At 43.9% G+C, this 25,010-nt stretch overlaps 1 protein-coding gene across 1 annotated transcript in view; it reads right to left on the reverse strand.

The window, feature by feature from the left end:
• The window catches only part of LOC135203441 (probable arginine--tRNA ligase, mitochondrial), an 89,988-nt gene that overhangs the window by 10,694 nt on the left and 54,284 nt on the right, over nt 1-25,010 (reverse strand). Inside the window, exons 6-7 of the mRNA XM_064233168.1 lie at nt 13,512-13,660; nt 4,258-4,332 (exon numbers count right to left, since the gene is read on the reverse strand). Coding sequence (XP_064089238.1) covers nt 4,258-4,332; nt 13,512-13,660 — 224 coding nt within the window. The remainder of the gene's footprint in view (nt 1-4,257; nt 4,333-13,511; nt 13,661-25,010) is intronic.

Genomic DNA, 25,010 nt, shown 5'->3' on the forward strand with positions numbered 1-25,010 from the left:
CAACCAAAAGGAAAAGAAATAGCAAAGTCAGTCAAGCAATTTCTAAGTCACAAACTAGCGTCAAGGAGAGCCCAGGAAAGGATCCTGGGTTCTCTCCAGTTTGCATCAGTGACAAACGTCTTAATGAAAGCCAAACTGAAAGACCTAACAGAACCTGGCGCTCGCGAGCAAACGTCAGGTCCAGGGACAAACTATCCTCAGTGCCTCTGATTCTAAAGAATCGACTTCGGCATGGGCGAGAGTCAAGAATTTATCAATGTCAGTACCCCTTCAGTTCCCTCCACCAGGGATCACCATCCACACAGACGCGTCCTTAAGCGGCTGGGGAGGGTATTCCCAGGTCAAAAAGGTTCAAAGGGACTTGGTCACCTCAGTTCCGTCAGTTCCATATAAACGTACTGGAGGCAATGGCAGTGTTCTTGACTCTAAAAAGGTTACGCCCACCCAAGTACTCCCACATAAAGCTAGTCCTGGACAGCGCAGTGGTATAGTACATTGTATAAACAGAGGAGGCTCCAAGTCACGTCATCTAAATCACGTCATGATAGCCATCTTCTCCCTGGCAGACAAGTTCAGTTGGCATCTTTCCTCCACTCACATACTGGAGTAAGAAACGTCATAGCAGACGCCCTATCCCGATCAGTACCCCTAGAGTCGGAATGGTCACTGGACAACAGTTCGTTCCAATGGATCCTTCAAAGAGTCCCAGGGCTACAGGTGGATCTCTTCGCATCACAAGCGAACCACAAACTACCGTGTTATGTAGCCCCCAACCTGGACCCTCTGGCCTATGCCACGGACGCCCTGGCTATAGACTGGAACAACTGGGAGAAGATTTTATGTCTTCCCTCCAGTGAATCTCCTCATGAAAGTATTGAACAAACTCAGGACATTCAAGGGTCAAGTGGCTCTAGTAGCCCCAGACTGGCCGAAGAGCACAACTGGTATCCTCTAATTTTGGAGCTGGGCCTTCGTCCTCTTCAGATCCCCAGTCCCAAGCTCTCCCAGTCAGTACAAATGAAGACTGTGTTCGACCTTCCTCAGGGATTCTCAAAACCCTAACTTTATGGATTTCATGAAGTTTGCGGCAAAAAGAGATGCGAATATTGACCCTCAGAAATATTTATTCTTGGAATCCGATAAGAGGGATCGACTTTGAGACAGTATGATGCTGCTGTCAAAAAGTTAGCAACCTTCCTGAGAGAATCGGATATTAGAATCATGACAATTAATTCAGCTATATCCTTTTTCAGATCCTTATTTGAAAAAGGTTTAGCAGCTAGCACGATTACGACAAACAAGTCAGCTTTGAAAAAGATATTTCAATTTGGATTTTAACATAGACTTGACGGATTCCTACTTCTCGTCTATTCCTAAGGCATGTGCTAGGCTTAGGCCTTCTGTAAGGCCTACGTCAGTTTCATGGTTCTTAAATGATGTTCTAAAACTGGCTTCCGAAAACGATAATGACACATGCTCTTTATAATGCTCTTAAGGAAAACCCTATTCTTATTAAGCTTAGCTTCAGGAGCAAGAATTTCAGAACTGTCGGCTCTATCCAGAGACCCGGATCATATTCAGTTCCTTCCCACAGGAGAAGTCCTACTTTCTCCGGAAAGTAGCTTTTTAGCAAAGAATGAAGATCCTTTGATGAGGTGGGAACCTTGGAAGGTACTACCCCCCCCTTCCACAAGATATATCTCTTTGCCCAGTTACAACCTTACGAGCCTTTCTGTCTAGGACCTCCTCATCTTCATCGGGTCCCCTCTTTAGGAGGGAAAAAGGTGGAACTTTATCCATTAAAGGCAATCAGGCAACAAATCCTGTACTTTATTAAGCAAGCCAATCCTGACTCTTTTCCGAAAGCACATGATGTCAGAGCAGTAGCCACCTCAATTAATTATTTCCAACATATGAACTTCGATGAGTTGAAAAAAGTATACTGGATGGAAATCACCGACAGTGTTCAAACGTCACTAAGTCCTTGGAAGCTCTGAAATTCCCAGCAGTAGCAGCGGTTACATAGTTTCCCCTGACTCTAGCTAATTTTTAGTAGAAGATTCAGTCCTTCCTTTCTACCTGCCTCACCCATAAGTTCGTCTATTCCTACCTTGTTCATTTGCATTCACCTTGTGTCTTAGCTGCTTTTGTGATAGTGTAGTGGGTGCCCCTTATTGTCTGGTTAGGGACACTCACAAATGATTATAAACATGATCTCATGGATGTTTCCCCTTATTTTTATGCTAGGGATACATCATTTTTATAATAATTACGGGTTTTGTATATTAAGTCATATACATTCCTTTATATATTATTGTTAATTGTTTTTATTAATTGCTAAATATACTTTTTGATACATGCTGTTACACAGATACCATGATACATGTAAATATTTTACCTGTATATATGTAAATACCTTATGTTAACAAACATTATTAGATTTAAGGGTAATTTAAGCATATTTCTATTTTTATACCCCTGTGTATAGTATCAGAAATTATATTCTATTCATATATTTATCTTTTTATTTGAGACCTATTCTAATTTATTTTAAATTTTATTTTTATTTTTATTTTTTTTTACTTTTGTTTACAATCTTGTGTATTTCTCTGGTACGATTTCGCGCAGCGACACGAGCTGAGCCCAGAAAAGGGATTTTGACGTAATGGAAAATCTATTTCTGGGCGATTGGCTCGTGTCGCCAGCGAAATCCCACCCTAACCCATCCCTTCGCCCCAGCCCAAGATTGTCTGCTAACTTCAGGATGGCCACCAGAGGCGCAGCAGTCGGCAGCATGGGATGGAGTAGTGTAGATACGAGCTGCTCACTCTGTGGGTCGGCTCCCCTCTTGGAGGGTTTTTGTAGTGGGAGATTTCTATTGGCCATTTGGCTCGTGGTAGTGGTCTCACTCGCCTAGTGTTCATACCGACACCCTCCTGGAGGTGTGAGCGAGTCAGTTATACTGACCTTTTTTTCTTTATTTTATTTATTCTCTGGTATGTGTTAGTACATTTACCCTAGAAATAATAGATTAAAGGATATTTCGCTGGCGACACGAGCCAATCGCCCAGAAATAGATTTTTTTCTTACGTCAAAATCCCTTTTACATGCAGCATTCTTCAACAAGCAATGTGGCACCTGTGTCCCTACATCTGAAAGCTTTTTCCCCAAAACCCAAAATTCTTTTTTCTTCTGGTCTTTCCAAAGGTGGCAAGGAGGCCAAAAACATATTTTTTGCCTTCTTCCTAATATATTCTTCCCACACCTTTTCTATTGCATATAAAGCCATTTAATTTTTGACAAGTATATGTACTCCAATTCGCTTTCTCATCACCATTCTTCCAGAATTTATATTTCTGCAGGCTACTAACCCTGAAAACAAAAGACCCTAATTCTGATAATCATGTTTGTTATGACATGACAAGCACCTTTAACCCCTTAGGAGGCATGGTTAAAGTCTCAGCAGAGAGATACCTCAACCAATAAGGAAAGAGACACTTCGCAGGGTAAGGCTTCACTTACAAGATAGGCAGCCAACCAGATAGAGGTTTTGTGTATCAGTGTTAAAGTATACTAATTAGTTAGCTTGATATTTTTTAAAGGGTTGGTGTAAAACACTACCAACTCCCTATTGACTTTCATTTTCTGATGAGCCAGACTCCTTGCAGAAATTGCTATCCCTAGTAGGACAATTCCCGATTTCACATTTTCATGTCTCAGTCTCTTCCTGGTAAAACTTTTTTTTCTGAGGCTGACTTATTGTGTACCAAACGCTGATCTTGAAAGAAATGCAAGACTGGATTTCTGGTTGGAAATTAGTAATGCAGCATGGAAAACTTACCAAATGTAACTTTCAGACTAACAACACACTTCTCACTTAACAGGTAAGAAGTATTTCATAGTAGTCCACAGTAGGAGCATTAGTTATGAAAAACAAGTTGCCTGGATATTCCTGATCATAATTTCAATTGTCATCATAATTTCAATTGTCAAATGATACTAATCCTAAGATAACTGACATCTGACTACTTTCTTAATTTCAAAATGTGTGATAAAAAACCTTGAATGTTAAAAAAAGTCCCAACGCAAGAAAAACTATACTAGCAACTTTATCAACATCTTTTCCCTACAACTTCTCTAATATTTGCAGGTTTCAGTTGTTTAGTTTTTATCTTTGAACAGGAAAAAGATATTTTCCAGTTCAAAGGGTATTCCCATAACATTAAGTATGACAAAATGTCTTCTAAATGAACTTACCTTAGTTTAAATAAATAATTGACAAGTATGCAGGGCTCCAGTTCTCTGTAGGTTTCTGTAAGTACTTCATCAAATCTGAAAGTAAACATGCTAGAATTACAATCTTAAGTAATAATTCCATAATGAATTAGAATATCATGATTTTTTCATTCGTTAAATGCACTGACTATGCATTTATGACCAACACCTCACAAAAAAGGGATTTTGACGAAGGAAAAATCTATTTCTGGGCAACGACCTGTGTCGCCCTGTGAAATGGTTCCTTGATACTATTTCTTAGGAATAAATATTGCTATTCATCCTAGAGAAAAAAGAAACAATATAATGCCAAGATAAATGGCTCGCTCACCTCTAATAGAAGTGTCGTATAGTAAGGAGCGAGTGGAATCACTACCGAGGTCCCTTGCCATTTAGCTTCTTCCTTCGACAAAAACCCCGAACTACGGAGGAGCAGTGCTACAGCTCCCTGTCTACTAATACCGTGAGCGCCTCCGACGCCTGAGACGTCATTCCTGAAGATAGCCTCCAAGCTTGGGGTAAGCTGGGTGAGGACAATCTAACTACAGGGTGGGGTTTCACAGGGCGACACAGGTCGTTGCCCAGAAATAGATTTTTCCTTCGTCATAATCCCTTTTCTGGGCTTAACCTGTGTCGCCCTGTGAAATAGTACCAGAGAATGCTAAAACACCAAGCTTGAGGGACAGTACAGATAAATTAAGAAGGTAAAGTTAAACACTTGTAAGGTTAATAGTATAATAATCAACTAAAATTACAGTCTTACAATATGGGAAAGTATAAGCCCTAAAACATGGGTTATAACTTAAAATTAGTTAGCCTAACAACAAGCAATAAATATACAGGTTAGGCAAAGACAGGATTATAAGTTGATATATACAAAAGAATGGAACTGAATCCAACTAGAATGATGAACAATAGCAAAACTCAAGGTAACCCAATACATGGAGGCGACTAAACTAAGTAAGGATGCAATGGGGCAGGTAGAAGGGAAGGCTACAAGAAGTTATAGGAAAAAATTAAGAATCAGGAGAAACTGTTTCCAGCTGCCACTGCTGGAAATTTGAGGGCTTCTAAGGGTTTTAGGTAGTGCCGTTGAAAACTGTCGGAGATTTCCAGCCTGTATATTCTTAAGATCGTCAAAAATTCATGTGTTGGAAATAATTAATAGATGTGGCCACGCCCTAACATCGTGGGCCCGAGGAAAGGACTCTGGGTTGGCCTGTTTAATGAAGTATAAAATTTGTTGCCTGATCCCTTTTAGGGATAATGTACCACCTTCCTTCCTAATGAACAACGGGCCTGAAGATTTCAGAGTTGTTCTGCTTAGGTAGGCTCTTAATGAGTTGACAGGACAAAGGGAAATGTCTTGAGGTAGTGGTAGGATTTTCCCACGAATACCATCTGTCCTGTGGATCTTCATTTTTGGCTAGAAAATGGCGATCTGGGGATAAGATGGGACTTCCCCTGAGGGGAGGAACTCAGTGTGGCCTGGTTCCCTTGATAAGGCTGACAGTTCTGATATTCTAGCTCCGGAGGCTAAACTTATAAAAATACGGTTTTCCTCAGGAGGGTTCTATAATTGCAAGAGTCATTGTTAATGTCCGAGGCCAGTTGAGGACATCATTTAGGAACCAAGAGACTGATTTAGGTTCTCGTTGATGGTCTTAATCTAGCACAAGCTTTTGGTATGGACGTAAAGTAACGAATCCGTAAGGTCTATGCTAAAACCAAATTGGAAGATCTTTTAAGAGCTGATTTGGTCGTAGTGATAGGTGCTTGCTGCTAAACCTTTCTCAAACAATGATCTGAAGAAAGTTATGGCTAGGTTCGTTGTCATGACTTGGGAATTTGACATCTTAAGGAACTCTGCTAGTTTCTTGACAGATGAATCATATTGCCGGAGAGTAGATTCTCTTTTATCTGATTCCAAGAATGAGATATTCTGGGGATCAATTTCTGCATTCCTCATAGTTGCGAATTTCAGGAAATCCATAAAGTTAGGGTTTTCTGAATTCTTGAGGAAGCGGACACAGTCTGAGTTTGCACTAACTGGGTTAGTTTGGGGTTGGGAATCCGTAGTGGTCGGAGTCTCAACTCTAGGAGTAGAGGGAACCAATTGCTCTTGGGCCAGTTGGGATGGGAGCTACTAGAGCTACTTGGCCTTTGAATGTCCTGAGTTTGTCTAAAACTTTCATGAGAAGGTTCACCGGAGGGAAGAGGGAAGGTAAATATTCTTCCATTTGTTCCAATCGAGGATCATTGCATCCGTAGCGTATGCTAGAGGATCGAGGTTGGGTGCCCCGTAACAAGGGAGTTTGTGGTTTGACTCCATGGCGAAGAGGTCTACTTGGAGTCCGGGGACTTGTAGACTGATCCAATTGAATGAACTCCTGTCCAGTGTCCACTCCGATTCCAGCGGAGCGAGATAGAGCGTCTGCTACTACGTTCTTGACTCCTGCCAGGTGAGTGGCTGACAGGTGCCATTTGTTTTTGTTTGCCAGAGAGAAGATGGCTATCATGACATGGTTCAAGTGGCTTGACTTGGATCCGCCCCTGTTGATGCAGTGTACTACTACTGCACTGTCCAGAACTAGTTTGAAATGTGAGTTCTTGGGCGGACGGAGTCGTTTCAGTGTGAGGAATACTGCCATGGCCTCCAGTACATTGATATGTAGCTGGCGGAATGTTAACGACCAAGTTCCTTGAACTTTTTCGTACTGGGAGTATCCTCCCCACCCTGTTAGTGAGGCGTCTGTGTGGATCACTAATGATGGAGGAGGGAACTGTAGAGAAATTGCTTTTGAAAGATTCTTTGTCTCCGTCCATGGCGGAGACGTTTCCGTAAGATCGCTGGGGATAGAGGCTAGTTTGTCCCGTGATCTGCAATTCGCTCTTGAGCGCCATACTCTGTTTATATCTTTGAGTTTGGCTCTGAGCAGAACGTCTGTGACTGATGCAAACTGGAGTGAGCCCAGGATCCTCTCCTGGCACCTCCGGGATGTTTGTTGTTGTTTGAGAAATTGTTTTGTAGCTCTTGCAATTTCTTTCCTTTTCAACGACGGAATTGATAGAGTGTGCGATTGCAAGTCCCACTGAAGGCCTAACCACTGGAATCGAGATTCCGGTGTTAGTCTGGACTTGGTTTTGTTTATTTGGAAACCTAAATGTTCCAGGAATTTGATCACTTTGACCGTTGCTTCCTTGCATTCTTTGGGGTTCTTTGCCCAAATAAGCCAATCGTCCAGATAAGCCACTAACATTATTCCCTGTTTCCTTAGCTCTTGCACTACTGCTTCTGCCAATTTGGTGAAGATCCTGGGGGCTATGTTGAACCCGAATGGCATTACTTTGAAGGAGTAGGATCTGTTGCCTAGTTTGGAGCCTAGGAACGGACGGAAGTGTCCGGCTTTGGGAACATGATAGTAGGCATCTGTAAGATCTATAGAGGTTGAGACGGCCCCACAGGGAAGTAAGGTTCGTACCTGTGTAACGGTCAGCATCCTGAACTTGTCGCAATGAATGTATAAGTTCAGATTGGGACAAGTCTAAATTGATTCTTCGGTTTTCCGAGTCTTTCTTGGCACGCTGAACAAGCGTCCTTGAAATTTTAAATTGTTGACTCTTGAGACTACTCCTTTGAGAAGGAGGTCTTTGGTATACTCTACCAATTCCATTGTTGGTGCTTGATAGAATCTGTTTGTTGGAGGAGGGCCCTCTAGCCTTTTGTCACTATACTTTGAGCCCAAGGGCTGAACCCCCACCGCTGGCAGAAGAGGTACAGCCTCCCTCCTACCTTGGGACTCTCACTGCTGGTTTGCCGATTGGGGCGGCCACCTCTTTGCTCCTCGGAAACCTCTTCCTCTGTTTGCAGCCCTGCCGGACCCTCTGAATCGAGAGGCACCTCTTGCTCTGCTACCTCTCGCAAACCTATTGAAAGCCTGAAAGTTCTGGCTTTCATAGTTGGAGTTGTAGGCTGGCGAGACAGCAAAGGAAGTATAGGGAGGGTTGAGGTTGCTGGGACTGAGGGGTCAGGACAAGGTATGTTGCTGACCCTTCGACGATGGTTGCCCTTGTGATGCTGGGACTGCCTGAACCAATGTCTGCTGAGAAGGCTGGGAAGGGAGAGAACTTCCTTGGTTTCTTCTTGATCTTTGGTTAGGACCAAGAAGATTCCTGCCTCGCTTTGCTACCAGTCCCCACCTGACTTTGAGGCACTGGTTAACCTTGAAAGCCTCATGAAGGACTTCTGCTACCAATGGTGCTGGGAAGAGGTCCGTTCCCCAAATTGAGGAAGCAATCAGTTTGTTTGGTTCATGGCGGATAGTAGCTTCCGCCAGAACGTGCTTCTACAATTCCTCCTGGCTATGAGGAAGTCGTAAAGGTCCACACTGCATGGTGTGCTTGCAGACCTTTAGCCAAAACTTTAAACAACGGCTCTTGTTGTATACAAGACCCGCCTCATCTCCGCCATAGTCATGGAGGAAAGGGATCTCGCGAGCCTAGTCCGGGCGTCGTACTCCGTCTGGATGAGGGAGTCCGACAACCTGGGAGGTGGCACAGTCCGCCTTTAGTTTTCCTACTGAGAAAGTAGGAACTGCCCCCTCGAAGTACGTCTCGGAGCCTGGGACTAAGAGAGAGGTGGGTTCCGTCTCTCGTAGTAGGAGGCAGGGGGCTCGTCTTTCAGGGCGGCCTGAAAGGTTGCTTCCACTACCTTAAGGATCAGTGGTAGCGGAGTCCCTTCCACCGGAGTAAAAATTAAAAAATGGTGAAGGGACTTCTAAAGGCTGTGATGCGGGTATTTTCACACCCCCATTCCTCCAGACTTCTCATTAGAGTCTGCTGTGGCCTGTCCCTTGGAAGGATCACTGTTTCCTTGGGAACTTTGTCTTCTCTCATCATTGCTGCTTCCGTTAGCCGGACGTAGCCAATGAATGGTGGTTGAAAGGTCCCTGGGTGGGAACTCGAAGTCCTCACGCCTTCGAGTTCCTATGCCTTCGATGGTCAACATTCCGTTGACAAACGGGGCATATGAAGCAATCCTCCAAGGGTTGGCCGCCTTGAATTCCAGCAGTTGGCTGGAATCTGGCATTAGAAGAGGAGAAGGTGGCACAGTTAGGGGGGAACCTGCCACGATCGAGGTTTGAATCCCGGCGATGGCATTCTCCTGAGCGGTCAGCCGTTCCGCCAGCGATTGGATCGACTGGCCGGAAGACGTAACAGAACTGGAGAGCTGGGAGAGCACCGCGCCGACCTTGTTGTCAACCAAGGCCCCTACGATCACTCCCACCTGCTCCAGAATGTTTGCCGAAAAGGATTCGGGATCAAAAGGAGGGACTTGAGCCCGATCCTTACGTGATTTACGTTTGGGGGACCTCGACGCAGACGAAGAGGCCACCCTTGACCTAACTGTTCCGGGGTGGTGAGCCGGAGTACAGTGTCTGCCAAGATGACCGATTTCTTGGGGAGAGACTTTTTAAGTTTTCTCCTCGGTCGACTTAGCCTTGGGGATCACTGAAGCAACCTTAGGACGGACAGACCGTGGTCTTTCAGTGAAGCCCCGGAAAGAAGTGGAAGTAGAAGTGATCAGTGGAAGGTGAAGGTGATGGAGAAAGGGAACTCAGGAAAGGGCCCTGAGAACCCACAGAAGCTGCCCCTACTACACCCTTACCTGTACCCACAGAGTCAATAGCCATGGGTTCGACGTCGAGGTTCATTGCCGCAACGTCTTCTGCTACATCCTCTGGGAAATCCCCATCCTGAAGGGAGATCATGACCTGGAGGTCGGCCAGCAAAGGGGCGGCCGCTATCGGGTCCACCACTGATCCTTTCTTGGCTCCTGGGTATACTAGGTCCGCCATGTCCTGGGCGTAGAATGTAGGGGCGTCCCTTCGAATTCCGGCCAAAACCCCCTACCCATGCTTTGAGAGTAGACAAAGCCTTCTTCTTCTCCTCATCAGAACCCTGTAAGAAAGGTCTAGAGTTAGGGAGAGGATAGGGGAGGAATGTCTGTTGTGTTGAGACTATGTGAATATGTGTCCCCATATTGTGAAAGGTATATAATAAAATAAACAAGTATTCCAGGTGATGAATGAATGAAGGAAGTGCTAAGAAACTTACTACTAGTGAGGCATCACCTACTAGCAAGTAGCAGGTTTGGCAGGCTTCGTGGTGCCAAACTATAAAATCCTCCACTTTTACTGCACATCCTGCATGAGAGCGGCATACTATATGGCCGCACGGGTCTTGGAGGATTGCATTGCACCCAATCTCCTGGCAGCACAACATCTGTAAGTCAAAGGATACATGAGTACCAATGACAACCTCCGGTGGTATAATATGCAAAATATCCGTGGGTGCCGGAGTAGGACCGACGGATAGAGTTCTTCGTATAAGTGGCATGCAAAAGAATGCCGGAGTAAGCTCTAATGCTCGCTCCGTATGAATATTACGTAGAAAAGTTACGAGGGGGGAAGAAAGTCTCTGCCTCCGCCTAAGCTCACTTGTTATATGGTTAAAAATAAACTCCGTAGGGCCCGGAGTTCTCCGTATGGCCCAGAGTTAATTAATATTGAGTGAGCAATGTCAAACTTCTAACGAAGCAAGGGATAGTGCAAGAGGCGGAAATAAAAAACCCCCCGGAGATACGCAAAAGGTTCTAAACAATAAATTAGAATAAAAATAAAAACCCATCATATCAGTAAGTGCTCGTGTAAACTATCCTAAGAGGATAGGCACCCAGTGGTTCCCTCCCCCCTCTCTATGTTCGGTAGCGGCGGATAGACACCTGCCGGACTGAACTGGGGGGGAAAGGGTAGGGGAGCCCTCCCCCTGAGCGGCCAGTTAAGGACGGAGAAGTAGGGGGAGGAGGTCCCAAGCCCCCGAGACACATGACGAGTGAGAACACCACTAGGGGGGAGCTCCCCACCAGCCCCGTGAGTCACCCCCTCTCATGCAGACTCGGACGCTAGCTGTGAGAAACGAGTCATCACCCATCGACGTGGATGGCAATGTATGGAGGGGGAAATGGGGGGACGGGTGGGGGACCCCGTAACCGGGTGGCTCACCGCGATCGACCAGTGGTCTTCCCAGCCAGGTGATAAACACGAGGTGGGGAAGAGCCGTCGGAACAACATCAATATCACTGATATATATAGGATTACTTATAATAAATCAATCAAATAATAAAATTAAAGCGATATCTTAAAGCTAGGCTAACACGGGGAACACGAAGCTAAGCAATCAGAAGAATAGGCTAATCGCCGATCCGAAGAAAGGGGTATGTTAGCCTAATCTAACTTCTAGTTCAAGAAAACGGGGGGCAGGCTAATCACCAATCGACAATTGGGGTATGAAAGCCTAACCTAAAGGTAAAAATAGTGATAACAGGGTAAGCTAATCACCATACTGAAGCATGGTGTATGTTAGCCCAACCTAGTACCTACAATATTATTAAATGGTAATCAGGAACTAGAGAAGGTAAGAGGGAACATCAGAATAATAAGATGATATGACTCTCAAAACCATGACTGATAAAAACTCCTAACAACGTAAGGCGTAGCTAGACTAAGGTCCGAAACGTGCGGTCGGAGCGTGCCCCGTGGAGGCCTAACTAATAAGCTAACTGCATAAAAGATATAGAGACTATGTGTAAGTAACCATATCTAAAGTACTATGAGAAGGGAAATCCCTAACGGTATGGAAGACCGAAAGAGAAGAGAACCGTACCGCCATGCTGTCGAGGGGCATACCGGCCGATAAGGCTCCGAATATATAAAAACACGAAGATCATCATAAAATGAGATCAGTAACCCCAAACAGTACTTAACTTAGAAGCAGAAGCTGAAGACATCTTGAAAGAAATGATAAATCCAGAAATAAGCGAATACACAGCACAGAAAAATTTTAACGTGTGATGGTAAAGCGCTCTATCGAAGGAATGACGTCTCAGGCGTTGGAGGCGCTCACGGTAGTAGTAGACCGGGAGCTGTAGCACGGCTCCTCCGTAGTTCGGGGTTTTGTCGAAGGAAGAAGCTAAATGGCAAGGGACCTCTGGTAGTGATTCCACTCGCTCCTTACTATACCGACACTTCTATTAGAGGTGAGCGAGCCATTTATCTTGGCATCATATTGTTTCTTTTTTCTCTAGGATGAATAGCAATATTTATTCCTAAGAAATAGTATCAAGGAACCATTTCACAGGGCGACACAGGTTAAGCCCAGAAATATACGTATAATGAAAACTTCCACATAATATTAATACAAAAATCATTCGATGATGTTAAGTGATCAAGCAGTTACGTAAAACCTAGGAGACAATGTGCTTGCCTCATTCCCAAATCTCTATGATTTATCTATGAGTAACGTCGTTAATATACAATAAGGTGAAGGTTGATTCACAAAGGACAGTACTGACTTTGGTAACATGAGCAATGGTAATATTACTTTATTCTATTGACTTCATTTTGCCATGTCTCAGATCCTTTCTCTTTTACCTTTCAAACTTTTCTGACAACTCTTATATTGCTGTTAATGCAATAAGCACTTGGCAAAAAAGTAAACCTTGTAAGCACTGTAGAGTTGATGGTATATGAAGTGGTCATAATAATTGTTAAAAAATGCAAGTTTTACGAGGTTATAATGAAGGCCTGAACTGTCAGTTAGTGACCGCACTTAATAGTGCTTATCTCCATTGATTCAGTTCCTGCATGCGACTTGTTTTTCTATGGGGAATTGTGTAATCTGCACAGGTTTGCTGGTCATATTTTTTTAATTCAGATGACATTTTTGCACAGAGCAATGTACAATTCTTTACATTAACTTGTTATAATGATTGTTATGTTGCTTTTTCATATCAATTTATTAATTATTAACATTTTGTTAGTTTACTGTCTTCACAGATGTGAGTGTCAGCTCATAACTTTCTGTACCATATATGATCTCAGTGGGATTATCTGTGGGAAAGAGTTAATTTTAGTATTTCTGTGATTGTTATCCGTTACAAAATTTAATCCCAGATCAAGTACCTTATTATCAGGACTGGACATAATTTTACATATCAGACTTACAAAACCGTTTTCTCTACAGAAATGAGTAGCAGACAACCTTTGTATGATGATTTCTACATTTAAATATGAAGCTGAGGAATATTACTGCCAAAGCGTAAAAAATGCACATACAACTGAAATATGTTATAGAATAAAACTTAAAAGCCCAGTTACATTACTCTAATTACGTACCTTGCAATTTCACACACCAGACTAATGGCAACAGGTTCTGTAAGAAAACGAGTATTCACTGTGTGAACAAATTCAATGCCACAGTTTTCCTGCAAGTTCATAAGCCTGCAATGAACATATTGCAGCTTTGCTCCTGTATCACCCCGGCTCTGTAAATCCAAGTAAATTATTACAAGACTAGTTTAAGGAATTAAAGAAATACAGGTATATGCAAAATGGTAAAGCTTAGTTTTCACTGCTATCATTAGTTCATTCCAATAGTACTATGATTTATAACAAAAATACAATAAAAGAGTGGTAGCAAAACTTCATAAGAGAAAAAGACTTGGTTTCTTGGAACTAGATATAGTTGCTAAATATCTGTTACAGTATATTGCAAATTTTCTTTCATGTTTCTTTAAATAAGTTCCTTGACAATCTGCAAGCTTTAAAGTATTCTAATAGAGGTAAAATAAAAAAAAATTATGTAGGAGATATTTCAATTTTTGAAAGTAAATTGTACTTTTCCTACCTATACAAACCTGAGGTCCTTTACTTAAGGAATTACCTTCAGCATAGCTGGAATTACGGCCGTTAAATTCTTGAACAAGGTGGTTAGGCAGTTAACTACCGTGTGGGAGGCGGGTAGGCCAGCCTGCCCGGATGTAAACACTCCACTTTGCCTTTCGGCCCAGGTTCAGATTGATTTGTAACTACATGATATACAAACCCTTGGTCCTTTACATAAGGAAGACTCACTGATTGGTGGGAGGAATATGAGTGAGCCTCTAGAACTGACAGGAATTCTATGCACCTAGGTGGCTACTCCTGGTCATAAGAGCGAGCAGGAGTGCCCTGCCTCTGACAATTTGATCGGAGTATAGGAGCTGCATGATCAAGAGTCAGACTTCTGGGCCTTTTCGACAGAGTCGGAGGCATTAATGCAAAGTTCTGGGAAGGATTTGCATTATTGTCAGTCACCTTCCTCCCCCTGCTAGAGGAAGGAGCGGGATTGCTTCTATGATTCTGACACTCCTGGTCGTAAGAGCGAGGAGGAGTGCCCTGCCTCTCACAACTTGATCGGAGTATAGGAGCTGCATGATCAAGAGTCAGATTCGGGCCTTTTTGAAATGACAGGAATTGTAACTCGTCTAAAAATGGGCATTGAAGAATATTTACAGTCGGAGGCATTAATGCAAAGTTCTGGGAAGGGTTTGCATTATTGCCAGTCTCCTTCCTCCCCTTGCTAGAGGAAGGAGCGGGATTGCTTCTATGATTCTGATAAGAAACAGAAAGGAAGATCTATGTGTAAGCTTACCGCATCAATCGCCCGACCAGCCAGTGTAAATTTTAGTCCTATCCTCAACCCGAAGGAAGAGGAGTGGAAGGATGAGGTGGGTTAGGTGGAGAGGCCAGTCACACTCACATCCTTCTTACCTCTACAACTGCACACCATAGGCGAGATGCAACTTGTCCTCTTGAAGGAGCCAGGTAAACAAATACAACCTGCAAGCATCCACCACCAGTCCAAGGAGATGAAGTTCCAAGCACCTGTGGGCAGGCCTAAAGGAAAAGATAAATATGGTCGCAAATAGACCTTATCTATCATCCTGTCAGACATATTCTTTGGAGTGATGACAAGTACCCAACCACAGGACTATCCAACTGCAGAGAAGTCTCTCACGGTCTCGTATACTCAGAGAAAGACATGTCATCGGACACTTCTGCAATGGCAGTCCGCAGCGGATCAAGACACCGACACTCCATGGTGGGCGTTGATCCTTATGGGTACAGCAACATGCCAATAGGACAAAGTAATGACTGATCTGGATCAACCAATACAAAGTCCACAGTGTAGTTCATGATGACCTCGGACTCTTCAACAGCTGCCGACTGACTGCACTCGGTGAGCGGCAAGCCGTGAGCCGTCATGCATCCAAGACGTAGTCACATCATGACATCCACCTTTTGAAGGGTTATGCCGAGAACAACCATACAAGTCGTCTATCTTGTTCGCCACGATGTTGGGGGACGAGATGATGATTCTCTCAAGGCATGCGCCCATCAGACGATAGTTAATTGCCTTCAAGAGGCCGAGGTCCCTGATGGCAAGACAGAAGTTTTCATGTTGGTTGAATCTCAACTATAGAGAAACAATACTATATGATAGTGAATGACTAAGGTGAATATGGGCCTACGTCTTCACAGTTGAATGGAGAGAAGTAAACTCTCAAGATTCTGAACATAGAAAAAGTCCTGTCGATGACACCAACCAGTAAAGACGGCTTTAATCCCTGTTGTTTTACAGAGGAGTGAAAATGCTAAACCGCTATTTCATTGCTCTTTGGTTAGAAAGTCGGAGTTTGCAATGAAAGCGGAGCATTTTTCAATAATGAAAACACAGGGATTGTACTGCCTGGAGAACTGCTTCTGGTGGGCTGGATCAGGGAGGACATTTCTATTTACCTTGGAAGCAGAGCTGAACAAAGAATAATTACACACCTTATGAATTGCAAAATGTATATTAGAAGACAAAGTCAGATTGTTTGAAGAATATCATTCTGCATCATCGCAGCGGCAGGTGCAATGAAGCGGAAGACTAGGCTACAGACTTCTGTTACCATAAGGTAAACAGAAAGATGATAACAAGTCTAATGAGATATCTCTGTCTGAAAATTCTTGCAACGGCAAAAGGCGATGCAGGAGAGATGGTCATACACGTATGCGAGAATTCCAGCCAACCAGAGACCTAAGTCTGTGATTGCCGGGCAGAAATTCGAATCGGTAGTCAATCCTCGACAGGGACAATACCAACTGAAATATCTCTGAGAGCAAGCCGTACTGGCTGAGGCAGGCTGGCAGCGCCGTACACTGCTAGCTCTTGCTAAACTTGTCATCCTGAGTTGCAAGGTATTCCATTCCATGAAGGAATGCATTTGGCTAGAACCATCGAGCGCAAAAAAGATACGCTCAAGCATTTGCATTTTAACTGAAATGGGAGGGGAGAAAACCCTCCTATTTGGTGAACGCAAGTGCTGTGGTGCTGTTGGTAAACAATACCACTAGTTTCTCAAAATCAAAACTAGTAACTCTTGGGAGGCCTGCAAGGCAGTCCTGAGTTGTGGGTCAATTAAGAGAAGATACTATCTGTCTCGGTCACATACCCGTAGAGTTAACTACAGTTATGTGCCTACTACTCGGACAATTCAACTGGTAACAGAAGCATGTCGCAAGAGAAATATACGTAGTATATTTGTAGGTTCCTGTAAATTGACCTCCAGCCTAAATTCTCTTTTATTCGAGGAACAAAACAAAAAAATGAGGACTGGAAGCAGACCTCCGTCATTCTCTAATGAAGAGAGTGAAGGTGAAGTTTTCCCGAAAGGAGACTTCTACGGTGATAACAGGATACCGAAGATGACTAGTTCAAGCCAAACTGGATGTTCCCAAAACAGTAGGACTGGAGAGGCATTCAAACTCTCGGTGCTATCCATCCTGAATGGATTGACATATGTTCGGTAAAATCCTAGAATTGAACCAAAAACATAGTCTCTCGGATCCGAATTCCTCTTATTTCCTTGTTTCATTCTAGTATAAGGAAGAAGTAAAGGGAAAAAAAAGAGGAGGATTGACTGTTATTGCCCGTTCTTGTCTGTATCCCGGGTGTGACTGCGTACTGAGGCGACGGATCGTCAGGTCCATCCAGGCTGAGCCCCTCCCGAAACACTCTTCGTTCAGCAGCAGCACTTCCTTCAAATGCTAGAAATTCCAGGAATTTAATGGCTTAGCGAGACTCCCGAGTTCGTAATAACAATTACCGGGAATGTGTTTGGAAATTACAGGAAAACCAAAACACTCTGAGATGCCAGAAATTCCAAGGAATTAGAGTATTTGGTGAGATTCCCGATTATCGTAGTAACAATTATCAGGAATTCTTGTCTCGCCCACTCTGGACCGTGGTCTCGCCCAAGTGTTTGCAGATCGTAGAAGACAAAAACACTCAGGAGTGCTAGAAATTCTGAAGAATTTTAAGCGCTTGGCAAAACCCCCCAAATTTGTCAGACAATCATCAGGTGGTGGTCCTCCTCGATTCCTGTGGAAATGGAGGAGGAATGGACAAGATCCTTCCTCAATGATGTGGATGTACGTCCGGTAGGACCCGAAGGTCCCTCCAGGAACGCAGTTCCCCGACGCTGAATCCTACGGAGAGCACTCTGCAGGATCCCTCCCATTCACCTTGCCCCTCCCATAGCCATAGACTGAGAAGCGAGTCATGGGCAGCCATCAACCTGCGGTGACGGCTGCTCTGAGAGTCTAGGAAAACGTTACCGTCTGGAGAAAACGTTTTTCTGGGGAAAGTTACGAAACTCGTACTGCAGGCGAAATGTCTGCCACCACCGAGGCCGGTCGATCACTGTGACAAGAGGGAGACGATACCATCATCCGACGCATCCCAGTCCTCGTCGAGGCTGAAAGCTCTCGAGAACCGAAGGGGAGCCTACGACCACGTCTCTGGCATGGCGTGGAGTCCAGCGGGACCTTCACATGAGCATCGGTGATGGTCACTCCACAAGTCTAGGAAAGCATCATCGTCCTTGCCAGCCCCCCACATGATCTCCTCCAACCACTTGAGCATATGATCTATTCGGTCCCAAGACCGAACCAGGCTCATAGGCTCTCCTCATGGTCACTCCTATTCGCCTCGCTCCTCCCGGTGTAGCCCGTGGAGGCTGAAGGGACAGGTGAGGGAGACCTGACACTCCTACCCTGCCTACCAGCAGAACCGGTAGGCTGGGAGGACTGCAGGCGATCAGCAACCCGTGGTGGTGATCGCCAGTAGGCTGGGAGGACTGCAGGCGATTGTCAACCCGTGGTGGTGATCGAGCTCCAGGTCTGGACCTGCGGTCTCCTTGTGGAGAAGCGTTGGACTGAGGATGGTAGCGTCGGTCTCGTGCATCAGGGGAGCTGCTACCAGCCATGCAAGCCGTCCAGTCGCGATGGGAGCGACGGTCGGGTGACTGGTAGTGTCCACTAACACGGTGAGAGCGACCACCATCCTCACGATGCACCACAGTCCCAGAAGCAGCCGAAGCTGTTCCTGGAGACCAGGGAGACCTCTTCCCAGTCTCGCCACGTGAACGGTCTGGTGGGACTGTCGTGTCAACCCTGGGTACTGGACGATTGCTGGGCGAGTGATTGCCAGACCTGACGGAGCAGCAGTGGAGAGAACACTTCTCTGAGGAGGGTTACGAAACTCTTATGGCAGGCAAAGCGTCTGCTCCCACCGAGACCAGTCAGTCACACAAACGTGGCTGTCGTCTGGGTGGGGCTGAGCGTGCACCTGACTGGAGAGAGCTGATACCGTCCTCCGACTTGTCCAAGTCCTCGTCGAGGCAGAAACCTCTTAAGAGAACTGGATGGGGAGCCTCCACTGGTCTCTGCGTGGACGGTCCCGTGGGGCCGTCACATCAACCCTGGGAACTGAGCAATCACCGCGAGAGCGATCTCCGGCAAGGCACGAGTCACCTGAGCGACTCACTCCTTTCTTCCACCCTGTGCCCGAGTCATGAAAGTGAGTGGACTCAGCGTCAAAGACTCCGGATGCATGCGAATCCGAAGATTACGTGCACTCTGAGACTCGCGAAGGGAGTGCCTGACACGGAACTAGTCTAAAGGGCAGAACCTCCAGGACTAGCAGCAGAAGTGCGAACCGTAGTTTGCGCTTCTACAGCTTCCAACATGCTAGACCCTGGGGACAGTGTGACGGTTTCCGTTCCCAAAGGAACGGAAGAGCCGGCAGAAGACCCAACCGCCTCCTCAGTTGAGGAAACAGACCCTTAGAAGTCCCGTGACGAGACTTCTTGCAGGGGTAGACAACCTTCTCCTTCTATGGCAAAGAGCCTTAGGAGTCGAAGGGGTGGAGACTGATGAAAATATGATGATCTCGAAGAGGAGAATGACGACACTTGATGAGCTCTCTTCCTCTTCGATTCCTCTAAATTCTGCAAGACTTCTACCATCAGGAATAATTAAACATCACAGGGCAGCAGTGAAGCTTCGTCCAGTGACGTTACTCCAGAGTAGTAGTGGTAAATGAATATAATTACCAGCAGGGGATCAGTACACACATTGAGGATCAGTATCATAACATGCTAAGAGTTCACAGGCACAATTCCAAGGTTAGGATAACCAATACGAAGAGCTATCCAACCAATACTGCTGTAAACACAATCACTACTGTTGGTCTAAAATAAAGAAAAAATGATTTAAAGTAATAAGGATACTCCTCTAGCATCCAAGGGCACCGCCCTCTGAAGTGAGAGGAGATCCCCCAACACCAACACCACACGCCCCCTCTTCTGCCTTCGTCTGAGAGTAAATGAAAGGATGAAGGAGAAGAGAAATTACACAGAAAAAACAAAACAAAGGACAAACCTCTGAAGTTCCCCTCGGTAATTCCCGAAGCATAAGCGTAAATTCAGATGAATACATGTCTCGCGGATTAACATCACTCATGTTAAATACATGTCTTGTCCTCACGTTAGTACATATCTCGTCCTCACGTTAAATGGCGAAAGTATGTAAATAATAAAGATGTTGGCATACCTTTGCCGCCAACTCTTAACACAAAGTAGAAAGGCAGCTATAAAGGCTATCACAAAAAGTGGGTTTGCATATTAATTGAATTTAATATTAACCCTCTTACGCCGAAGGGGTATAATAAAAATCGTCTCCCGTATGCAGAGGGGGTCTTGGAGTGAGCGCTGAAGCGGAAAAAATATTTTTTTTCAAAAAATCACAGCACGCTTAGTTTTCAAGATTAAGAGTTCATTTTTCACTCCTTTTTTTGCCATTGCCTGAAGTTTAGTATGCAACCATCAGAAATGGAAAAAAAATCATTATCATATATGAATAATGCGATATATGATAGCGCGAAAACAAAATTTCATATATAATTGTATTCAAATCTCACTGTGAGCAAAACGGTTAAAGCTAACAAGTTAATTTGTTTTTCGTTGTATTGTACACTAAATTGCAATCATTTTGGTATATAACACATTGTAAAACGATCAAAGCAACACAGAGAAAATATTATCACAAAATGATGCATGAATTCGTAACACGAGGACGCAAAAAAATGTTTTTTAAAAAAATTCACCATAAATCTAAATATTGTTCTAGAGACTTCCAATGTGTTTCAAAATGAAGATAAATGATTGAATATCACTATACTGTAAGATTTTTAGCTTACAATTGCGTTTTTCGACTATTTCGGTAGAGTCAAAGTTGACCGAATGTGGTTTTTTTTCTATTTATCGTGATTTATATGCAAATATTTCAAAAATGAGAAAAGCTACAACCTTCAATCATTTTTTTTGTATTCTACAGGAAATTGTGCACATTTTCATATATAAAACTTTATGTAACAGCTAATTTAAAATGGTGCAAACATTACGACAATCGCACGAAAACATTTCTGATTTTTTTGGAAGAGTTACAGCATGGACGTAACGAAAATGCTTTTTTTTTTTTTTTTTCATAAATTCACCATAAATCGAAATATTGTGCTAGAGACTTCCAATTTGTTGCAAAATGAAGGTAAATGATTGAATATTACTAGAATATAAGAGTTTTAGCTTACAATTGCGTTTTTCGACCATTTCGATAGACAAAGTTGACCGAAGGTTGATATTTTGGCACATCGTTATTTATATGAAAATATTTCAAACTGATAAAAGCTACAACCATGGGTTGTTTTTAGTTGTATTGTGCATGAAATTGCGCACATTTCCATATATAAAACTTTATGTAATGGCTAATTTAAAATGGTGCAAACATTACGACAATTGCACGAAAAAATTTATCAGAAGAGTTATCGCTCGGACGAAAGGAAAAAGTTTTTTTCATAAATTCACCTTAAATTGAAATATTGTGCAAGAAACTTCCAATTTGTTGCAAAATGAAGGTAAATGATTGAATATTATTAGAATATAAGAGTTTTAGCTTACGATTAAGTTTTTCGACCATTTCGGTAGAGTCAAAGTTGACCAAAGGTTGAAATTTTGGCACTTATCGTTATTTATATGAAAATATTTAAAAACTGATAAAAGCTACAATCATGAGTATTTTTTGTTGTATTCTACATAAAATTGCGCACATTTTCATATGTAATACTCCATGTAACGGGTAATTCAAAATGGTGCAAAAATTATGTCAAAGTGACAAAATAATTTCTGAGATGCGTCGTCAAAGTGACGAAATAATTTCTGAGATGTGTCACTGATACTTTTTAGTGCGATAAGAAAGAAATTCGTGCTTGTGCGCCTGCGTAACGATAGTAAACAAAACAACGCCTCGATCCGTGAGCTCCCAGCATCCCCCAAGGCGGGTGATTCAAAAGTTTTCGCCTGGTACGCCTATAAGTATTTTTCCGCGAATTTAAGAAAAAAATGATATTGTTATAATACAATAAAGTTTCATACATACTTACCTGGCAGATATATACTTTGCTAAGACTCCGTCGTCCCCGACAGAAATTCAAATTTCGCGCCACTCGCTACTGGTAGGTCAGGTGATCTACCTGCCTGCCCTGGGCGGCAGGACTAGGAACCATTCCCGTTTTCTATCATATTTTCTCTCTTCCACCTGTCTCCTGCGGGGAGGCTGGGTGGGCCATTAATCGTATATATCTGCCAGGTAAGTATGTATGAAACTTTATTGTATTATAACAATATCATTTTCATACAATGAACTTACCTGTCAGATATATACTTAGCTGATTGGCACCCTTTGGTGGAGGGTAAGAGACAGCTAATATGGAATAGACAGGTAAACAACATATGTTGTAGGTATAAAAGAAAAACCTTGGTTCCTACCTGATAGGTGGTAGACTTCGTGGCTGTAGCCCGGTAGTCTGCATCACCTCAAGACTTTAGCGAGATATTAGATCTATGGCTAGAGTTCTTGTGGGTCTGTCGATGGGTATATGAACCGCTTACTCGGCAGAGCCTGAAAGGACTTTGTCAATGGGTACTGGACCACTTCTATGACAACACACCTTGTGAAGGAGCATAACCAATCCCGACCACCTGATCCTAACCACCATGTTAGTATATAGAATTGTTCTGAGTTATCCCCGAACTCATTACAAACAAACCATAACTCGAAACTAAAACGCATTCATACAAAAATTCTCAAAAAAAAAAAAAAAAAATTTTAATACTCCTCTAAAAGATATCACAAGAGTTCCTTACTGAACAACAGTGACTGGCCGCCAGTGCAGCACCGAGCCCTCTTTGTCAGCAGAAATCTAGAACATATCTAATAGAAGGTATGTACAAAGTTAAGGATTGGTTTGTTTGCTCCCGTACCCAGTATCGTATCCGCCGATACAAAAGGCCCCAGAGAAAAACATTTCTCGTAGGTCACGCGAACGTCTTTAAGATAGTGAGATGCAAATACCGAATTGCACCTCCAATATGTCGTATCAATGATTTTCTTTAGCAACATATTCTTCTGAAAAGAGAGAGACGTCGCCACTGCTCTAACTTCATGAGCTTTTACTCTTAAAAGCGGAAAAGAGTCGTCAGGACAGAACTTGTGAGCATCTGTAATGACGCTCCTAATGAAGAAAGCTAATGCGTTCTTAGACATGATTCTTGTGGGGTCCTTAATCGAACACCAAAGACTTTGTCTAGAGCCTCCCATTTGTTTCTTTCTTTGTAAGTAGAACTTCAAGGCTCTTACCGGGCAAAGAGACCTTTCTGTTTCTCTCCCTACTAGACTCGATAAGCCTTTAATCTCAAATCTCTTGGGCCAGGGATTCGATGGGTTCTCATTTTTCGCTAGAAAAGAGTTCTAAACGAGCAGAAGGCCGAGTCTCTGTTAAAGCCGACTTCATCTTCCAGGGCATGAAGTTCACCAACTCTTTTGGCTGTCGCCAAAAGATAGGAGAAACAAGCATTTCCTTGTTATATCCCTGAACGAAGCTAAATGGGGAGGCTCAAATCTGTTAGACGAAAGGAACTTGAGAACTACATCCAGGTTCCAGCTGGGAGGAGTTACTTCCTTAGATTTTGTCGTTTCAAACGATCTAATCAAGTCGTGCAGATCTTTATTATCAGCAATCTCTAGGCCTCTGTTTCTGAAGACTGCCGAAAGCATGCTCCTGTATCCTTTGATCGTCGATACAGACAAGTGAGAGACCTCTCTCAAGAACAAAAGGAAATCAGCGATTTCGGTTATAGAGGTACTGGAGGAGGACAACTTCTTAGACTTACACCACCTTCTGAATACCTCCCACTTCGACTGATAGACTCGTCTAGTGGAAGCTCTGCGGGCTCTAGCGATAGCGCTGCAGCCTTCGCGAGAAAAACCCCTCGCTCTGACAAGTCTTTCGATAGTCGAAAGGCAGTCAGCGCGAGAGCGGGGAGGTTTTGATGAAACCTCTCGAAGTGTGGCTGTCTGAGAAGATCCATCCTTTTTGGAAGGGATCTTGGGAAGTCTACTGTCCGCACTTCCAGCACCAACCTCCTGCAAAAGCCAATCTATTGTGCTGGCCAAAACGGGGCTATCAGGGTCATCCTTGTCCCTGTTGGGACGCTACAAACTTTCTCAACACTTGTCCCAGGATTTTGAAAGGGGGGAAAGCGTACACGTCCACATGAGACCAGTCTAGCAGGAAGGCGTCGACCACGAGAGCTCTTGGGTCTTCCACCACTGAACAAAAGACTTCCAGCCTTTTGGAAAGGAATGTGGCGAACAGATCTACGTGAGGAGTGCCCCAAAGACTCTGACACACCTCTGAATGAAGGGTCCATTCTGTGTGAAGGACCTGGCTTCTCCTGCTCAGTCTGTCCGCCCTGACGTTTCTCGTACCCTGAACAAATCTTGTCAGGAGGGAGATGTTCCTCTGTGAGGTCCAAATTAGCAGATCTCTTGCTATCTCGTATAGAGACACGGAGTGCGTTCCTCCTTGCTTCTGAATGTAGGGACAGGGCGGTAGTGTTGTCCACATTCACTTGGACCACACTGTTTGTCACAAAGGGTTAGAAGAACTTTAGCCCCAAGTGAACTGCTAGAAGTTCTTTGCAATTTATGTGCCAGGACACCTGTGCTGCCTTCCAGGTGCCTGACACTTCTCTCGGTCCTAGTGTTGCTCCCCAACCCTTCTCCGATGCGTCTGAATACAACACTCGGCTTGGGTTCGGAACTTCCTGAGAAATTCCCTTGTTCTCTTTTAGAGGGGACAACCACCATTGCAGGTGTGGTTTCATCTCCATTGGAAGGAGAAAACTGTCGGAGAGAAGTCCCGTCTTCCAGTTCCATGATCTCCTTAGGAAAAACTGAAGAGGACGAAGATGCAGTCTTCCTAGAGGAAAGAACTGTTTCGAGCGAGGAAAGGGGTGCCTAGAAGGCTTAACCATTCCCTCGCCGAAGTCCGTTCTTTCCCTAAGAAGAGAGAGACTTTTTCCAAGCCTCTCACGATTCTCTCTTGCGAAGAAAATACTCGAAAACCCC

This window comes from Macrobrachium nipponense, chromosome 36 (genome assembly GCF_015104395.2).
Source record: "Macrobrachium nipponense isolate FS-2020 chromosome 36, ASM1510439v2, whole genome shotgun sequence".
Lineage (NCBI taxonomy): Eukaryota > Metazoa > Arthropoda > Malacostraca > Decapoda > Palaemonidae > Macrobrachium > Macrobrachium nipponense.